Source organism: Oncorhynchus mykiss, chromosome 3 (genome assembly GCF_057628025.1).
Source record: "Oncorhynchus mykiss isolate SJ-2025 chromosome 3, ASM5762802v1, whole genome shotgun sequence".
NCBI classification, from domain to species: Eukaryota; Metazoa; Chordata; class Actinopteri; order Salmoniformes; family Salmonidae; genus Oncorhynchus; species Oncorhynchus mykiss.
Window position 1 is genome coordinate 96,584,914 of NC_143024.1, and position 15,804 is coordinate 96,600,717.

General features: G+C 45.2%; 1 protein-coding gene across 2 annotated transcripts in view; it reads right to left on the minus strand.

Moving 5' to 3' along the window:
* si:dkey-230p4.1 (uncharacterized) overlaps positions 1-15,804 on the minus strand; it is a 55,775-nt gene that overhangs the window by 18,658 nt on the left and 21,313 nt on the right. For both annotated transcript variants that reach the window (XM_090230754.1, XM_090230755.1), the window contains exons 8-13: positions 15,305-15,619; positions 13,813-13,981; positions 11,545-11,715; positions 11,203-11,351; positions 7,195-7,344; positions 6,947-7,103 (exon numbers count right to left, since the gene is read on the minus strand). In XM_090230754.1, the coding sequence (XP_090086880.1) occupies positions 6,947-7,103; positions 7,195-7,344; positions 11,203-11,351; positions 11,545-11,715; positions 13,813-13,981; positions 15,305-15,619 (1,111 nt within the window). The remainder of the gene's footprint in view (positions 1-6,946; positions 7,104-7,194; positions 7,345-11,202; positions 11,352-11,544; positions 11,716-13,812; positions 13,982-15,304; positions 15,620-15,804) is intronic.

The window sequence follows — 15,804 nt, forward strand, 5'->3', positions numbered from 1 at the left end:
AAATGTGCTTTGATGAGGAAACTGCAGTTCCTTATGTAATAAAACACATTTTACCAAGACAAATATGATTCTTCATGTTCTGATTCGTTCACTGGGGTCTTTCTCTAACAACATTACCATCATATCCAAAAAGTCGGATTTTGTAACCTATTACACCCGATAATAAGCACCGAGCTCTATTGTAACCTATTACACCCGATAATAAGCACCGAGCTCTGTTGTAACCTATTACACCCGATAATAAGCACCGAGCTCTATTGTAACCTATTACACCCGATAATAAGCACCGAGCTCTATTGTAACCTATTACACCCGATAATAAGCACCGAGCTCTGTTGTAACCTATTACACCCGATAATAAGCACCGAGCTCTATTGTAACCTATTACACCCGATAATAAGCACCGAGCTCTGTTGTAACCTATTACACCCGATAATAAGCACCGAGCTCTGTTGTAACCTATTACACCCGATAATAAGCACCGAGCTCTGTTGTAACCTATTACACCCGATAATAAGCACCGAGCTCTGTTGTAACCTATTGCACCCGATAATAAGCACCGAGCTCTATTGTAACCTATTACACCGGATAATAAGCACCGAGCTCTATTGTAACCTATTGTATCCGATAATAAGCACCGAGCTCTGTTGTAACCTATTACACCCGATAATAAGCACCGAGCTCTGTTGTAACCTATTGTATCCGATAATAAGCACCGAGCTCTGTTGTAACCTATTACACCCGATAATAAGCACCGAGCTCACAAAAAACTAAATTAGCATGACACGAGCTGGATTAAATTAGCATGACACGAGCTGGATTAAATTAGCATGACATGAGCTGGATTGAATTAGCATGACATGAGCTGGATTCAATTAGCATGACATGAGCTGGATTAAATTAGCATGACATGAGCTGGATTAAATTAGCATGACACGAGCTGGATTAAATTAGCATGACACGAGCTGGATTAAATTAGCATGACACGAGCTGGATTAAATTAGCATGACACGAGCTGGATTAAATTAGCATGACACGAGCTGGATTAAATTAGCATGACACGAACTGGATTAAATTAGCATGGCACGAGCTGGATTAAATTAGCATGACACGAGCTGGATTAAATTAGCATGACACGAGCTGGATTAAATTAGCATGACACGAGCTGGATTAAATTAGCATGACACGAGCTGGATTAAATTAGCATGACACGAGCTGGATTAAATTAGCATGACATGAGCTGGATTAAATTAGCATGACACGAACTGGATTAAATTAGCATGACACGAGCTGGATTAAATTAGCATGACATGAGCTGGATTAAATTAGCATGACACGAACTGGATTAAATTAGCATGACACGAGCTGGATTAAATTAGCATGACATGAGCTGGATTAAATTAGCATGACACGAGCTGGGTGAAATAAAAAAGGCTTTGAAATAAAAAAACTTGTGGTACACTACGTCAACATTTCACAGAGATAAACTTCTTTCTTGTGAGAAATCAAAAAACATAAGGAATTCCGCATTAATAAGAAAGACGTAAAGTCGTGGCCAAAAGTTTTGAGAATGTCACAAATATTAATTTTCACAAAGTCTGCTGCCTCAGTTTGTATGATGGCAATTTGCATATACTCCAGAATGTTATGAAGAGTGATCAGATGAATTGCAATTAATTGCAAAGTGCCTCGTTTCAATGCAAATGAACTGAATCTCAAAAAAACATTTCCATTGCATTTCAGCCCTGCCACAAAAGGACCAGCTGACATCATTTCATTTATTATCTCGTTAACACAGGTGTGAGTGTTGACGAGGACAAGGCTGGAGATCCCTCTGTCATGCTGGTTGAGTTTGAATAACAGACTGGAAGATTCAAAAGAAGGGTGGTGCTTGGAATCATTGTTCTTCCTCTGTCAACCATGGTTACCTGCAAGGAAACACGTGCCGTCATCATTGCTTTCCACAAAAAGGACTTCACAGGCAAGGATATTGCTGCCAGTAAGATTGCACCTAAATCAACCATTTATCGGATCATCAAGAACTTCAAGGAGAGCAGTTCAATTGTTGTGACAGCGGCTTCAGGGCGCCCAAGAAAGTCCAGCAAGCGCCAGGACCGTCTCCTAAAGTTGATTCAGCTGCGGGATCGGGGCACCACCAGTACAGAGCTTGATCAGGAATGGCAACAGGCAGGTGTGAGTGCATATGGAAGCACAGTGAGGCAAAGACTTTTGGAGGATGGCCTGGTGTCAAGAAGGGCTGCAAAGAAGCCACTTCTCTCCAGGAAAAACATCAGGGACAGACTGATATTCTGCAAAAGGTACAGGGATTGGACTGCTGAGGACTGGGGTAAAGTCATTTTCTCTGATGAATCCCCTTTCCGATTGTTTGGGGCATCCGGAAAAAGGCTTGTCCGGAGAAGACAAGGTGAGCGCTACCATCAGTCCTGTGTCATGCCAACAGTAAAGCATCCTGAGACCATTCATGTGTGGGGTTGCTTCTCAGCAAAGGGAGTGGGCTCACTCACAATTTTGCCTAAGAACACAGCCATGAATAAAGAATGGTACCAACACATCCTCCGAGAGCAACTTCTCCCAACCATCCAGGAACAGTTTGGTGACGAACAATGCCTCTTCCAGCATGATGGAGCACCTTGCTATAATGCCAAAGTGATAAGTGGCTCGGGGAACAAAACATAGATATTTTGGGTCCATGGCCAGGAAACTCCCCAGACCTTAATACCATTGAGAACTTGTGGTCAATCCTCAAGAGGCGGGTGGACAAACAAAACCCCACAAATTCTGACAAACTCCAAGCACTGATTATGCAAGAATGGGCTGTTTCAGTCACGATGTGGCCCAGAAGTTAATTGACAGCATGCCAGGGCAGATTGCAGAGGTCTTGACTCATGCATCAACTTCATGTAATTGTCAATAAAAGCCTTTGACCCTTATGAAATGCTTGTAATTATACTTCAGTATTCCATAGTAACATCTGACAAAAATATCTAAAGACACTGAAGCAGCAAACTTTGTGGAAATTAATATTTGTGTCATTCTCAAAATGAGCTGGATTAAATTAGCATGACACGAACTGGATTAAATTAGCATGACACGAGCTGGATTAAATTAGCATGACATGAGCTGGATTAAATTAGCATGACACGAGCTGGGTGAAATAAAAAAGGCTTTGAAATAAAAAAACTTGTGGTACACTACGTCAACATTTCACAGAGATAAACTTCTTTCTTGTGAGAAATCAAAAAACATAAGGAATTCCGCATTAATAAGAAAGACGTAAAGTCGTGGCCAAAAGTTTTGAGAATGTCACAAATATTAATTTTCACAAAGTCTGCTGCCTCAGTTTGTATGATGGCAATTTGCATATACTCCAGAATGTTATGAAGAGTGATCAGATGAATTGCAATTAATTGCAAAGTGCCTCGTTTCAATGCAAATGAACTGAATCTCAAAAAAACATTTCCATTGCATTTCAGCCCTGCCACAAAAGGACCAGCTGACATCATTTCATTTATTATCTCGTTAACACAGGTGTGAGTGTTGACGAGGACAAGGCTGGAGATCCCTCTGTCATGCTGGTTGAGTTTGAATAACAGACTGGAAGATTCAAAAGAAGGGTGGTGCTTGGAATCATTGTTCTTCCTCTGTCAACCATGGTTACCTGCAAGGAAACACGTGCCGTCATCATTGCTTTCCACAAAAAGGACTTCACAGGCAAGGATATTGCTGCCAGTAAGATTGCACCTAAATCAACCATTTATCGGATCATCAAGAACTTCAAGGAGAGCAGTTCAATTGTTGTGACAGCGGCTTCAGGGCGCCCAAGAAAGTCCAGCAAGCGCCAGGACCGTCTCCTAAAGTTGATTCAGCTGCGGGATCGGGGCACCACCAGTACAGAGCTTGATCAGGAATGGCAACAGGCAGGTGTGAGTGCATATGGAAGCACAGTGAGGCAAAGACTTTTGGAGGATGGCCTGGTGTCAAGAAGGGCTGCAAAGAAGCCACTTCTCTCCAGGAAAAACATCAGGGACAGACTGATATTCTGCAAAAGGTACAGGGATTGGACTGCTGAGGACTGGGGTAAAGTCATTTTCTCTGATGAATCCCCTTTCCGATTGTTTGGGGCATCCGGAAAAAGGCTTGTCCGGAGAAGACAAGGTGAGCGCTACCATCAGTCCTGTGTCATGCCAACAGTAAAGCATCCTGAGACCATTCATGTGTGGGGTTGCTTCTCAGCAAAGGGAGTGGGCTCACTCACAATTTTGCCTAAGAACACAGCCATGAATAAAGAATGGTACCAACACATCCTCCGAGAGCAACTTCTCCCAACCATCCAGGAACAGTTTGGTGACGAACAATGCCTCTTCCAGCATGATGGAGCACCTTGCTATAATGCCAAAGTGATAAGTGGCTCGGGGAACAAAACATAGATATTTTGGGTCCATGGCCAGGAAACTCCCCAGACCTTAATACCATTGAGAACTTGTGGTCAATCCTCAAGAGGCGGGTGGACAAACAAAACCCCACAAATTCTGACAAACTCCAAGCACTGATTATGCAAGAATGGGCTGTTTCAGTCACGATGTGGCCCAGAAGTTAATTGACAGCATGCCAGGGCAGATTGCAGAGGTCTTGACTCATGCATCAACTTCATGTAATTGTCAATAAAAGCCTTTGACCCTTATGAAATGCTTGTAATTATACTTCAGTATTCCATAGTAACATCTGACAAAAATATCTAAAGACACTGAAGCAGCAAACTTTGTGGAAATTAATATTTGTGTCATTCTCAAAACGTTTGGCCACGACTGTAAACTAAAATATGAAAATACTAAAATCTGTTTGACCTTTATGTTTTACGCCCTCCGGACTTGAGCGTCCAGGCCGAGCCGACTACGCTATTTTCTACCACTTTTTTTCCCATTGATTTAGTCACTCAAATTCTAGTAATCCGACAAGGGTAAAAACTCCAATACCTTTTAAATGGAGAGAGACATGAGGTTTGGCCCATTAGTTTTCTCAGAGGAGTATCTACACAATTAACATATTATTTTACCCATTGGTCAAAAGACACGTTTTTGATCAGACACCCTACAATCTATTTTCAAAATGAAACGATGTACAGTGGCAAGAAAACGTAGGTGAACCCTTTGGATTTCTGGTTAAAGTTGATCTGATCTTCATCTAGGTCACAACAATAGACAAACACAGTCTGCTTAAACTAATAACGCACAAACAATGTGTTTTCATGTCTTTATTGAGCACACCGTGTAAACATTCACAGTGAGGGCGGACAAAGTATGTATTCCTCTTTACTAAACTGTTTCAGTTCCACAATATTCTTGGGATGTCTGGTGTTAACTGCTCTCTTGAGGTCATGCCACAGCATCTCAACCTGGTTGAGGTCAGGAATCTGACTGTGCCACTCCAGAAGGTGTTTTTTCTTCTGTTGAAGCCAATCTGTTGTTGATTTACTTCTGTGTTTTGGGTCGTTGTCCTGTTGCATCACACAACTTCTGTTGAGCTTCAATTGGCGGACAGATAGCCTAACATTCCCCTGAAAAATGTCTTGATAAACTTTGGAGTTCATTTTTCAGTCGATGATAGCAAGCTGTCCAGGCCCTGAGGCAGCAACGCAGCCCCAAACCATGATGCTCCCTCCACCATACTTTACAGTTGGGATGAGGTTATGTTGGTATGCTGTGCCTTTTTTTCTCCACACATAGTGTTGTGTGTTCCTTCCAAACAACTCAACTTAAGTTTCATCTGAATATGCCAGTAGTGCTGTGGAACATCCAGGTGCTCTTTTGTAAACTTCAGACTTCCGTGGTGTCCTCCCATGAACACCATTCTTGTTTAGTGTTTTACGTATCGTAGACTCGTCAACAGAGATGTTAGCATGTTCCAGAGATTTCTGTAAGTCTTTAGCTGACCCTCTAGGATTCTTCTTAACCTCATTGAGCATTCTGCGCTCTGCTCTCGCAGTCATCTTTGCAGGACAGCCACTCCTAGGGAGAGGAGCAACAGTGCTGAACTTTCTCCACTTATAGACAATTTGTCTTACCGTGGACTGATGAACATCAAGACTTTTAGAGCTATTTTTGTAACCCTTTCCAGCTTTATGCAAGTCAACAATTCTTAATCTTAGGTCTTCTGAGATCTCTTTTGTTCGAGGCATGGTTCACATCAGGCACTGCTTCTTGTGAATAGCAAACACAAATTTTGTGAGTGTTTTTTATAGGGCAGGGCAGCTCTAACCAACATCTCCAATCTCATCTCATTGATTGGACTCCAGGTTAGCTGACTCCTGACTCCAATTATCTTTTGTAGAGTCATTAGCCTAGGGGTTCACATACTTTTTCTTGTCTATATTGATGTATTCGTCAAATATACAATAATGTGTGTGTTATTAGTTTAAGCAGACTGTGTTTGTCTATTGTTGTGACCTAGATGAAGATCAGATCAAATTTGATGACCAATCTATTCAGAAATCCAGGTAATTCTAAAGGGTTCAGGTGCTGTTTCTTGCCACTGAATGTAGTTCGCAGGCTTTAACAGGTGAGCGATCACCATCATAACTTGTATTTAACTAGGCAAGTCAGTTAAGAACAAATTCTTATTTACATTGACGGCCTACCAGGGAACAGTGGGGTTAACTGCCTTGTTCAGGGGCAGAACGACAGATTTTTACCTTGTCAGCTCGGGGATTCGACCCAGCAACCTTTCGGTTACTGGCCCAACGCTCTAACAACTAGGATACCTGCCTCCCCTGAAGGCATATTCCCAGACCGGGAATCGAACCCAGGCTGTGGCGGTGAGAGCGCCGAATCCTAACCAATCATGTAGACAAAGGCCGACTAAATACACAGAGCATGTGTCAGATTCAATCTAAGACTCAGAGGTTAGAGGTCAGAGGTGATAGTTGTACCTTGCTTAGCGCATCCCTAGCATCAGCAGCTTCCTCCTCTGCCCTCTCCCTGTCCAGCTGTTCTCTCTGCAGCGCTCCCTGTAGAACATGCAGCTCCATGCGGATACAAGCCTCACGCTCACTGAGATGGGCATTCTCTACCAGGTCCGCCTCCAACCTGTCAATCAAATGGTTTATAAAGCCCTCGTAACATCAACAGTTGTCACAAAGTGCTTTACAGTAACTTTACAGTAACCTGGACTAGGTACCGTCTCTGCCTCTCGCTCTCCAGCTCGTTCCTCTGCTCCTCCTCCCTCTCTCTCTCCAGTCTCAGTCGATCGTTCTCCTTCCTCCTCTCCTCACTCTGTCTCTCTTCTTCCTCCAACTGACTCCTCAGGGAGCCCACCATCTCTCTCTCACTGACACACAAACAACATCAACTTTAACAGCAACAACAAACAGCAGCAACAACAGCATCAACACAAACATCATCAACAGAAACAACAGCAACGGAAACATAAACAACAGCAACAGCACAAACAACATCAACAACAACATCAACAGAAACAACATCAACAGAAACAACAGCAACGGAAACATAAACAACAGCAACAGCACAAACAACATCAACAACAACATCAACAGAAACAACATCAACAGAAACAACAGCAACGGAAACAACAGCAACGGAAACATAAACATAAACAACAGCAACAGCACAAACAACATCAACAACAGCAACAACATCAACAGAAACAACGGAAACAGCAACAACAGCACAAACATCAACAGCAACAACAAACATCAACAACACAAAAAACATCAACAACAAACAGCAGCATCAACAACACAAACAACATCAACAACAAACAACAATCAACAGCATCAACACAAATAACATCAACAAAAACAACAGCAACAGAAACATCAACAACAACAACACCACAAACAACAAACAACATCAACAGAAACAGCAGCAAAAGCACAAACAACATCAACAGAAACAGCAAACCTCAAACAGCAGCAACACAAAAAACATCAACAACAATCAACAGCAACACCAACAACAAAAGCAACAGCAGAAACAATACAGACAACATCAACAACATCAACAGAAACAGCAATATCAACAACAGAAACATAGATGGGTGAATCTCCAGTGATTTCCAGCCAGTGACGTCAGTGGTGAGTAACATGTTCTGTGTGTCCTACCTGAGTAACATGTCCTGTGTGTCCTACCTGAGTAACATGTCCTGTGTGTCCTACCTGAGTAACATGTCCTGAGTGTCCTACCTGAGTAACATGTCCTGAGTGTCCTACCTGAGTAACATGTCCTGTTCATCCTACCTGAGTAACATGTCCTACCTGAGTAACATGTCCTACCTGAGTAACATGTCCTACCTGAGTAACATGTCCTAAGTGTCCTACCTGCGTAACATGTTCTGAGTGTCCTACCTGAGTAACATGTCCTACCTGAGTAACATGTCCTGAGTGTCCTACCTGAGTAACATGTCATGAGTGTCCTACCTGAGTAACATGTCCTGTGTGTCCTACCTGACTAACATGTCCTGAGTGTCCTAGCTGAGTAACATGTCCTGAGTGTCCTACCTGAGTAACATGTCCTGAGTGTCCTACCTGAGTAACATATCCTGTGTGTCCTACCTGAGTAACATGTCCTGTGTGTCCTACCTGAGTAACATGTTCTGATTGTCCTACCTGAGTAACATGTCCTACCTGAGTAACATGTCATACCTGAGTAACATGTCCTGAGTGTCCTACCTGAGTAACATGTCCTACCTGAGTAACATGTCCTACCTGAGTAACATGTCCTGAGTGTCCTACCTGAGTAACATGTCCTGAGTGTCCTACCTGAGTAACATGTCCTGAGTGTCCTACCTGAGTAACATGTCCTGTGTGTCCTACCTGAGTAACATGTTCTGTGTGTCCTACCTGAGTAACATGTTCTGATTGTCCTACCTGAGTAACATGTCCTACCTGAGTAACATGTCATACCTGAGTAACATGTCCTGAGTGTCCTACCTGAGTAACATGTCCTACCTGAGTAACATGTCCTACCTGAGTAATATGTCCGGTGTGTCCTACCTGAGTAACATGTAATACCTGAGTAACATGTCCTGTATGTCCTACCTGAGTAACATGTCCTGTGTGTCCTACCTGAGTAACATGTCCTACCTGAGTAACATGTCCTGTGCGTCCTACCTGAGTAACATGTCCTGTGTGTCCTACCTGAGTAACATTTCCTACCTGAGTAACATGTCCTGAGTGTCCTACCTGAGTAACATGTCCTGAGTGTCCTACCTGAGTAACATGTCCTGAGTGTCCTACCTGAGTAACATGTCCTGAGTGTCCTACCTGAGTTACATGTCCTGAGTGTCCTACCTGAGTAACATGTCCTGAGTGTCCTACCTGAGTTTCATGTCCTGAGTGTCCTACCTGAGTAACATGTCCTGTGTGTCCTACCTGAGTAACATGTTCTGATTGTCCTACCTGAGTAACATGTCCTACCTGAGTAACATGTCATACCTGAGTAACATGTCCTGAGTGTCCTACCTGAGTAACATGTCCTACCTGAGTAACATGTCCTGAGTGTCCTACCTGAGTAATATGTCCTGTGTGTCCTACCTGAGTAACATGTCCTACCTGAGTAACATGTCCTGTATGTCCTACCTGAGTAACATGTCCTGTGTGTCCTACCTGAGTAACATGTCCTACCTGAGTAACATGTCCTGTTCGTCCTACCTGAGTAACATGTCCTGTGTGTCCTACCTGAGTAACATTTCCTACCTAACATGTCCTGAGTGTCCTACCTGAGTAACATGTCCTGAGTGTCCTAGCTGAGTAACATGTCCTGAGTGTCCTACCTGAGTAACATGTCCTGAGTGTCCTACCTGAGTAACATGTCCTGAGTGTCCTACCTGAGTTACATGTCCTGAGTGTCCTACCTGAGTAACATGTCCTACCTTAGTAACATGCCCTGTGTGTCCTACCTGAGTAACATGTCCTGCGTGTCCTACCTGAGTAACATGTCCTACCTGAGTAACATGTCCTGTGTGTCCTACCTGAGTAACATGTCCTACCTGAGTAACATGTCCTGTGTGTCCTACCTGAGTAACATGTCCTACCTGAGTAACATGTCCTGAGTGTCCTACCTGAGTAACATGTCCTGAGTGTCCTAGCTGAGTAACATGTCCTGAGTGTCCTACCTGAGTAACATGTCCTGAGTGTCCTACCTGAGTAACATGTCCTGAGTGTCCTACCTGAGTTACATGTCCTGAGTGTCCTACCTGAGTAACATGTCCTACCTTAGTAACATGTCCTGTGTGTCCTACCTGAGTAACATGTCCTACCTGAGTAACATGTCCTGCGTGTCCTACCTGAGTAACATGTCCTACCTGAGTAACATGTCCTGTATGTCCTACCTGAGTAACATGTCTTGTGTGTCCTACCTGAGTAACATGTCCTGTGTGTCCTACCTGAGTAACATGTCCTACCTGAGTAACATGTCCTACCTGAGTAACATGTCCTGTGTGTCCTACCTGAGTAACATGTCCTACCTAAGTAACATGTCATACCTGAGTAACATGTCCTGTGTGTCCTACCTGAGAAACATGTCCTGAGTGACCTACCTGAGTAACATATCCTACCTGAGTAACATGTCCTGTGTGTCCTACCTGAGTAACATGTCCTACCTGAGTAACATGTCCTGCGTGTCCTACCTGAGTAACATGTCCTGTGTGTCCTACCTGAGTAACATGTCCTACCTGAGTAACATGTCCTGTTCGTCCTACCTGAGTAACATGTCCTGTGTGTCCTACCTGAGTAACATTTCCTACCTGAGTAACATGTCCTGAGTGTCCTAGCTGAGTAACATGTCCTGAGTGTCCTCCCTGAGTAACATGTCCTGAGTGTCCTACCTGAGTAACATGTCCTGTGTGTCCTACCTGAGTAACATGTCCTGCGTGTCCTACCTGAGTAACATGTCCTACCTGAGTAACATGTCCTGTATGTCCTACCTGAGTAACATGTCCTACCTGAGTAACATGTCCTGTGTGTCCTACCTAAGTAACATGTCATACCTGAGTAACATGTCCTGTGTGTCCTACCTGAGTAACATGTCCTGAGTGACCTACCTGAGTAACATATCCTACCTGAGTAACATGTCCTGAGTGTCCTACCTGAGTAACATGTCCTACCTGAGTAACATGTCCTGCGTGTCCTACCTGAGTAACATATCCTACCTGAGTAACATGTCCTACCTGAGTAACATGTCCTGAATGTGAGTGAGCTCCTGTTCTTCATACAGGCTCTGTTTCTGCCTCTCCTCTGTGTCCGTCTCCAGCTGTCTGACTCTCTGTTCCAGTCCTGCTCTCTCCTCACCCAGCCTCCGCAGGCTAGCCGCAGCCTCCTGAAGGGATGAGACATGGACACTGGTTGGTTGTTTGGTCTTAACTAGTTCATGGTGAAAAAGGAAGAGATATCTTCGCTACCCAGGAGGAAAAACAGGTTGAAATGACATCAGTAGAACACGCTTGGCCTGCTGGGTGCCGTCTTCAAACAGCCTATCGGAACAGCGGGACAGATACATGTCATCAACAGACCTGTGCTTCCTGGTGCCGCCACAGCAGGTTGGTCTCAGCCTGGGCCAATACAGCCAGCACCTGGGTTAGCCCTGTAGTCAACAGGTCTGGTCCTAACCAATCACTGGACAGAGACAGAGTATGGCTACTGCTACTCTGTCCATCCAGACTCTGGGAGCTCAGCACCTTGGACTGGACAAGAGAAACGACATAATATATGTAAAACAGGCTATTCTAATGGACCAATACAGTGGGCTGGGGGATGTGTTCATTTATAACATTAAACAGGCTAGTCTAATGGACCAATACAGTGGGCTGGGGGATGTGTTCATTTATAACATTAAACAGGCTAGTCTAATGGACCAATACAGTGGGCTGGGGGATGTGTTCATTTATAACATTAAACAGGCTATTCTAATGGACCAATACAGTGGGCTGGGGGATGTGTTCATTTATAACATTAAACAGGCTATTCTAATGGACCAATACAGTGGGCTGGGGGATGTGATCATTTATAACATTAAACAGGCTATTCTAATGGATCAATACAGTGGGCTGGGGGATGTGTTCATTTATAACATTAAACAGGCTAGTCTAATGGACCAATACAGTGGGCTGGGGGATGTGTTCATTTATAACATTAAACAGGCTATTCTAATGGACCAATACAGTGGGCTGGGGGATGTGTTCATTTCTACGTAGTGTTTTAACTACTGTACAATGGATTTGTGAACAGCCTTATTCTAAAATGGATTAAATATTTTCTTCATTTAAAAAAAAAAAAACATTTTTACACACAATATCCCATAATGACAATGCGAAAACAGTTTAAAAAAATAATTGTAGCAAATTTATAAAAAATAAAAAACAGAAATACCTTATTTACATAAGTATTCAGACACTTTAACTTGAGACTTGAAATTGAGCTCAGGTGCACCCTGTTTCCATTGATCATCCTTGAGATGTTTCTACAACTTGATTGGAGTCCACTTGAGGTAAGTTCTATTGATTGGACATGATTTGGAAAGGCACACACCTGTCTATATAAGGTCCCACAGTTGACAGTGCATGTCAGAGCAAAAACCAAGTCATGAGGTTGAAGGCATTGTCCGTAGAGCTCTGAGACAGGATTGTGTCGAGGCACAGAATTGGGGAACGTTACCAAAACATTTCTGCAGCATTGAAGGTCCCCAAGAACACAGTGGCCTCCATTATTCTTAAATGGAAGAAGTTTGGAACCACCAAGATCCTTCCTAGAGCTGGCCGCCCGGCGAAACTGAACAATCAGGGAGAAGGGCCTTGGTCAGGGAGGTGACCAAGAACCCCATGGTCACTCTGACAGAGTTCCTCTGTGGAGATGGGAGAACATTCCAGAAGGACAACCATCTCTGCAGTAATCCACCAATTAGACCTTTATGGTAGAGTGGCCAGATGGAAGCCAGTCCTCAGTAAAAGGAACATGACAGCCCGCTTGGAGTTTGCCAAAAGGCACTTAAAGACTCTCAGACCATGAGAAACAAGATTATCTGATCTGATGAAACTCTTTGGCCTGAATGTCAAGCATCACATCTGGAGGAAACCTGGCATCATCCCTACAGTGAAGCATGGTGATGGCAGCATCATGCTGTGGGGATGTTTTTCAGCGGCAGGGACTGGGAGACTAGTCAGGATCAAGGGAAAGATGAACAGAGCAAATTACAGAGAGATCCTTGATGAAAACCTGATCCAGAGTATTCAGGACCTCAGACTGTGGCGAAGGTTCACCTTCCAACAGGACAACGACACTAAGCACACAGCCAAGACAACCTAGGAGTGGCTTCGGGACAAGTCTCTGAATGTCCTTGAGTGGCCCAGCCGGAGCCCAGACTTGAACCCGATCGAACATCTCTGGAGAGACCTGAAAATAGCTGTGCAGCAACACTCCCCATCCAACCTGACAGAGCTTTAGAGGGTCTGCAGAGAAGAATGGGAGAAACTCCTCAAATACAGGTGTGCCAAGCTTGTAGCGTCCTACCCAAGAATACTTGAGGCTGTAATCGCTGCCAAAAGGTGCTTCAACAAATGAATACATATGTAAATGTGATGCTTCATTTTTTTTATTTTTCTAAATGAGCAAAAATGTATAAAAACCCTGTTTCGCTTTGTTATTATGGAGTATAATATGTAGAGAAAAGAAATATTTAATTAATTTTAGAATAAGTCTGTAACGTAACAAAATGTTGACAATGTCAGGGGGTCTGAATACTTCCTGAATGCTCTGTATATTCTGATCCGAGCGGTCAGTCTTACCAGTTTTAGGACGGCCTGATAGACACACTCTAGAGTTCTCTCTGTGTTTGTCTGTCTCTCCTTTTCTCTCTCCTCTTTCTTCTCCGAAGCCATCCCTCGCTCCATCTTCCTCTCCTCCTCCTGTCGTTCTATCTTTTGATCCTGAATGGTACGAGATAACTCTGAGATCCTGTGGATGCAGTGAGAGGAGGACGGTTGGAGGAGTGCAGAAACAACCCTGTCTACCTCCAGACAATGAGAAACAGGATGTATCATGTCTGAGGCAGAGACAAAGGCAGTGTCCCAAATGCAACCCTGTTCCAAGGAAGTGCTCCCGCCCAGTCAAAGAGAGAGCCCCCCAGTCAAAGAGAGAGCCCCCCAGTCAAAGAGAGAGCCCCCCGGTCAAAGAGAGAGCCCCCCGGTCAAAGAGAGAGCCCCCCAGTCAAAGAGAGAGCCCCCCAGTCAAAGAGAGAGCCCCCCAGTCAAAGAGAGAGCCCCCCAGTCAAATAGAGAGCCCCCCAGTCAAAGAGCGAGCCCCCCAGTCAAAGAGAGAGCCCCCCAGTCAAAGGGAGAGCCCCCCAGTCAAAGAGAGAGCCCCCCAGTCAAAGGGAGAGCCCCCCAGTCAAAGAGAGAGCCCCCCAGTCAAAGGGAGTGCCCCTTGGTTAAAGAGAGAGCCCCCCAGTCAAAGAGAGAGCCCCCCAGTCAAAGAGAGAGCCCCCCAGTCAAAGGGAGAGCCCCCCAGTCAAAGGGAGAGCCCCCCAGTCAAAGAGAGAGCCCCCCAGTCAAAGGGAGTGCCCCTTGGTTAAAGAGAGAGCCCCCCAGTCAAAGAGAGAGCCCCCCAGTCAAAGAGAGAGCCCCCCAGTCAAAGGGAGAGCCCCCCAGTCAAAGGGAGAGCCCCCCAGTCAAAGAGAGAGCCCCCCAGTCAAAGGGAGTGCCCCCCAGTCAAAGAGAGAGCCCCCCAGTCAAAGGGAGAGCCCCCCAGTCAAAGAGAGAGCCCCCCAGTCAAAGGGAGAGCCCCCCAGTCAAAGAGAGAGCCCCCCAGTCAAAGGGAGTGCCCCTTGGTTAAAGAGAGAGCCCCCCAGTCAAAGAGAGAGCCCCCCAGTCAAAGAGAGAGCCCCCCAGTCAAAGGGAGAGCCCCCCAGTCAAAGGGAGAGCCCCCCAGTCAAAGAGAGAGCCCCCCAGTCAAAGGGAGTGCCCCTTGGTTAAAGAGAGAGCCCCCCAGTCAAAGAGAGAGCCCCCCAGTCAAAGAGAGAGCCCCCCAGTCAAAGGGAGAGCCCCCCAGTCAAAGGGAGAGCCCCCCAGTCAAAGAGAGAGCCCCCCAGTCAAAGGGAGTGCCCCTTGGTTAAAGAGAGAGCCCCCCAGTCAAAGAGAGAGCCCCCCGGTTAAAGGGAGTGCACTATACAGGGAATAATGTGCCATTTGGGACACAACCAAAGCAGTGAGTATTGTTTTCAGATGGTGAATGCCTTGGCAGGGTGCTCCCTTTACGGCTGGAGTAACCTTTCAGTCTGACCTGTTATTCAGATGCAGGGTCTCAGCTTCATAGAGGGCTCTGAGCTCTGTCAGCTCCCTCTCGCTCTCCTCTCTCTCCCGCTCTCTCTCCTTCTGGTCGTGGTCCAGATCCTGCAAGGAGAGAGGGCCTAGGGTGGAGGAGAGAGGAGGTGGGCCTAGGGTGGAGGAGTGGGGTGGGGCGGAGGCAGAGCGGGGAGCAGGATGGAGGCTGGTTGTAGGGTCACTGGGCCGTAGAGATAGAGACACCACTGAACCACAGTGGGAGAGGAGAGAGGAAGACAGACGAGAGAACTCAGCTCTAAGCTCCCAGAGGTCCCTGTGGGTGGGACAAACAACAATCATTATCAACTGGACTATATATCAGAAGTACGTCCAGAATGGCACTCTAATCCCTATACAGTGCATGACTTTAGACCAGAGCCATAGGGTTCTTTAAACCAGAGCTCTAGTCAAAAGTAGTGCACTATATAGGGAGTAGGGTGCCACTTCAGACACATCCGT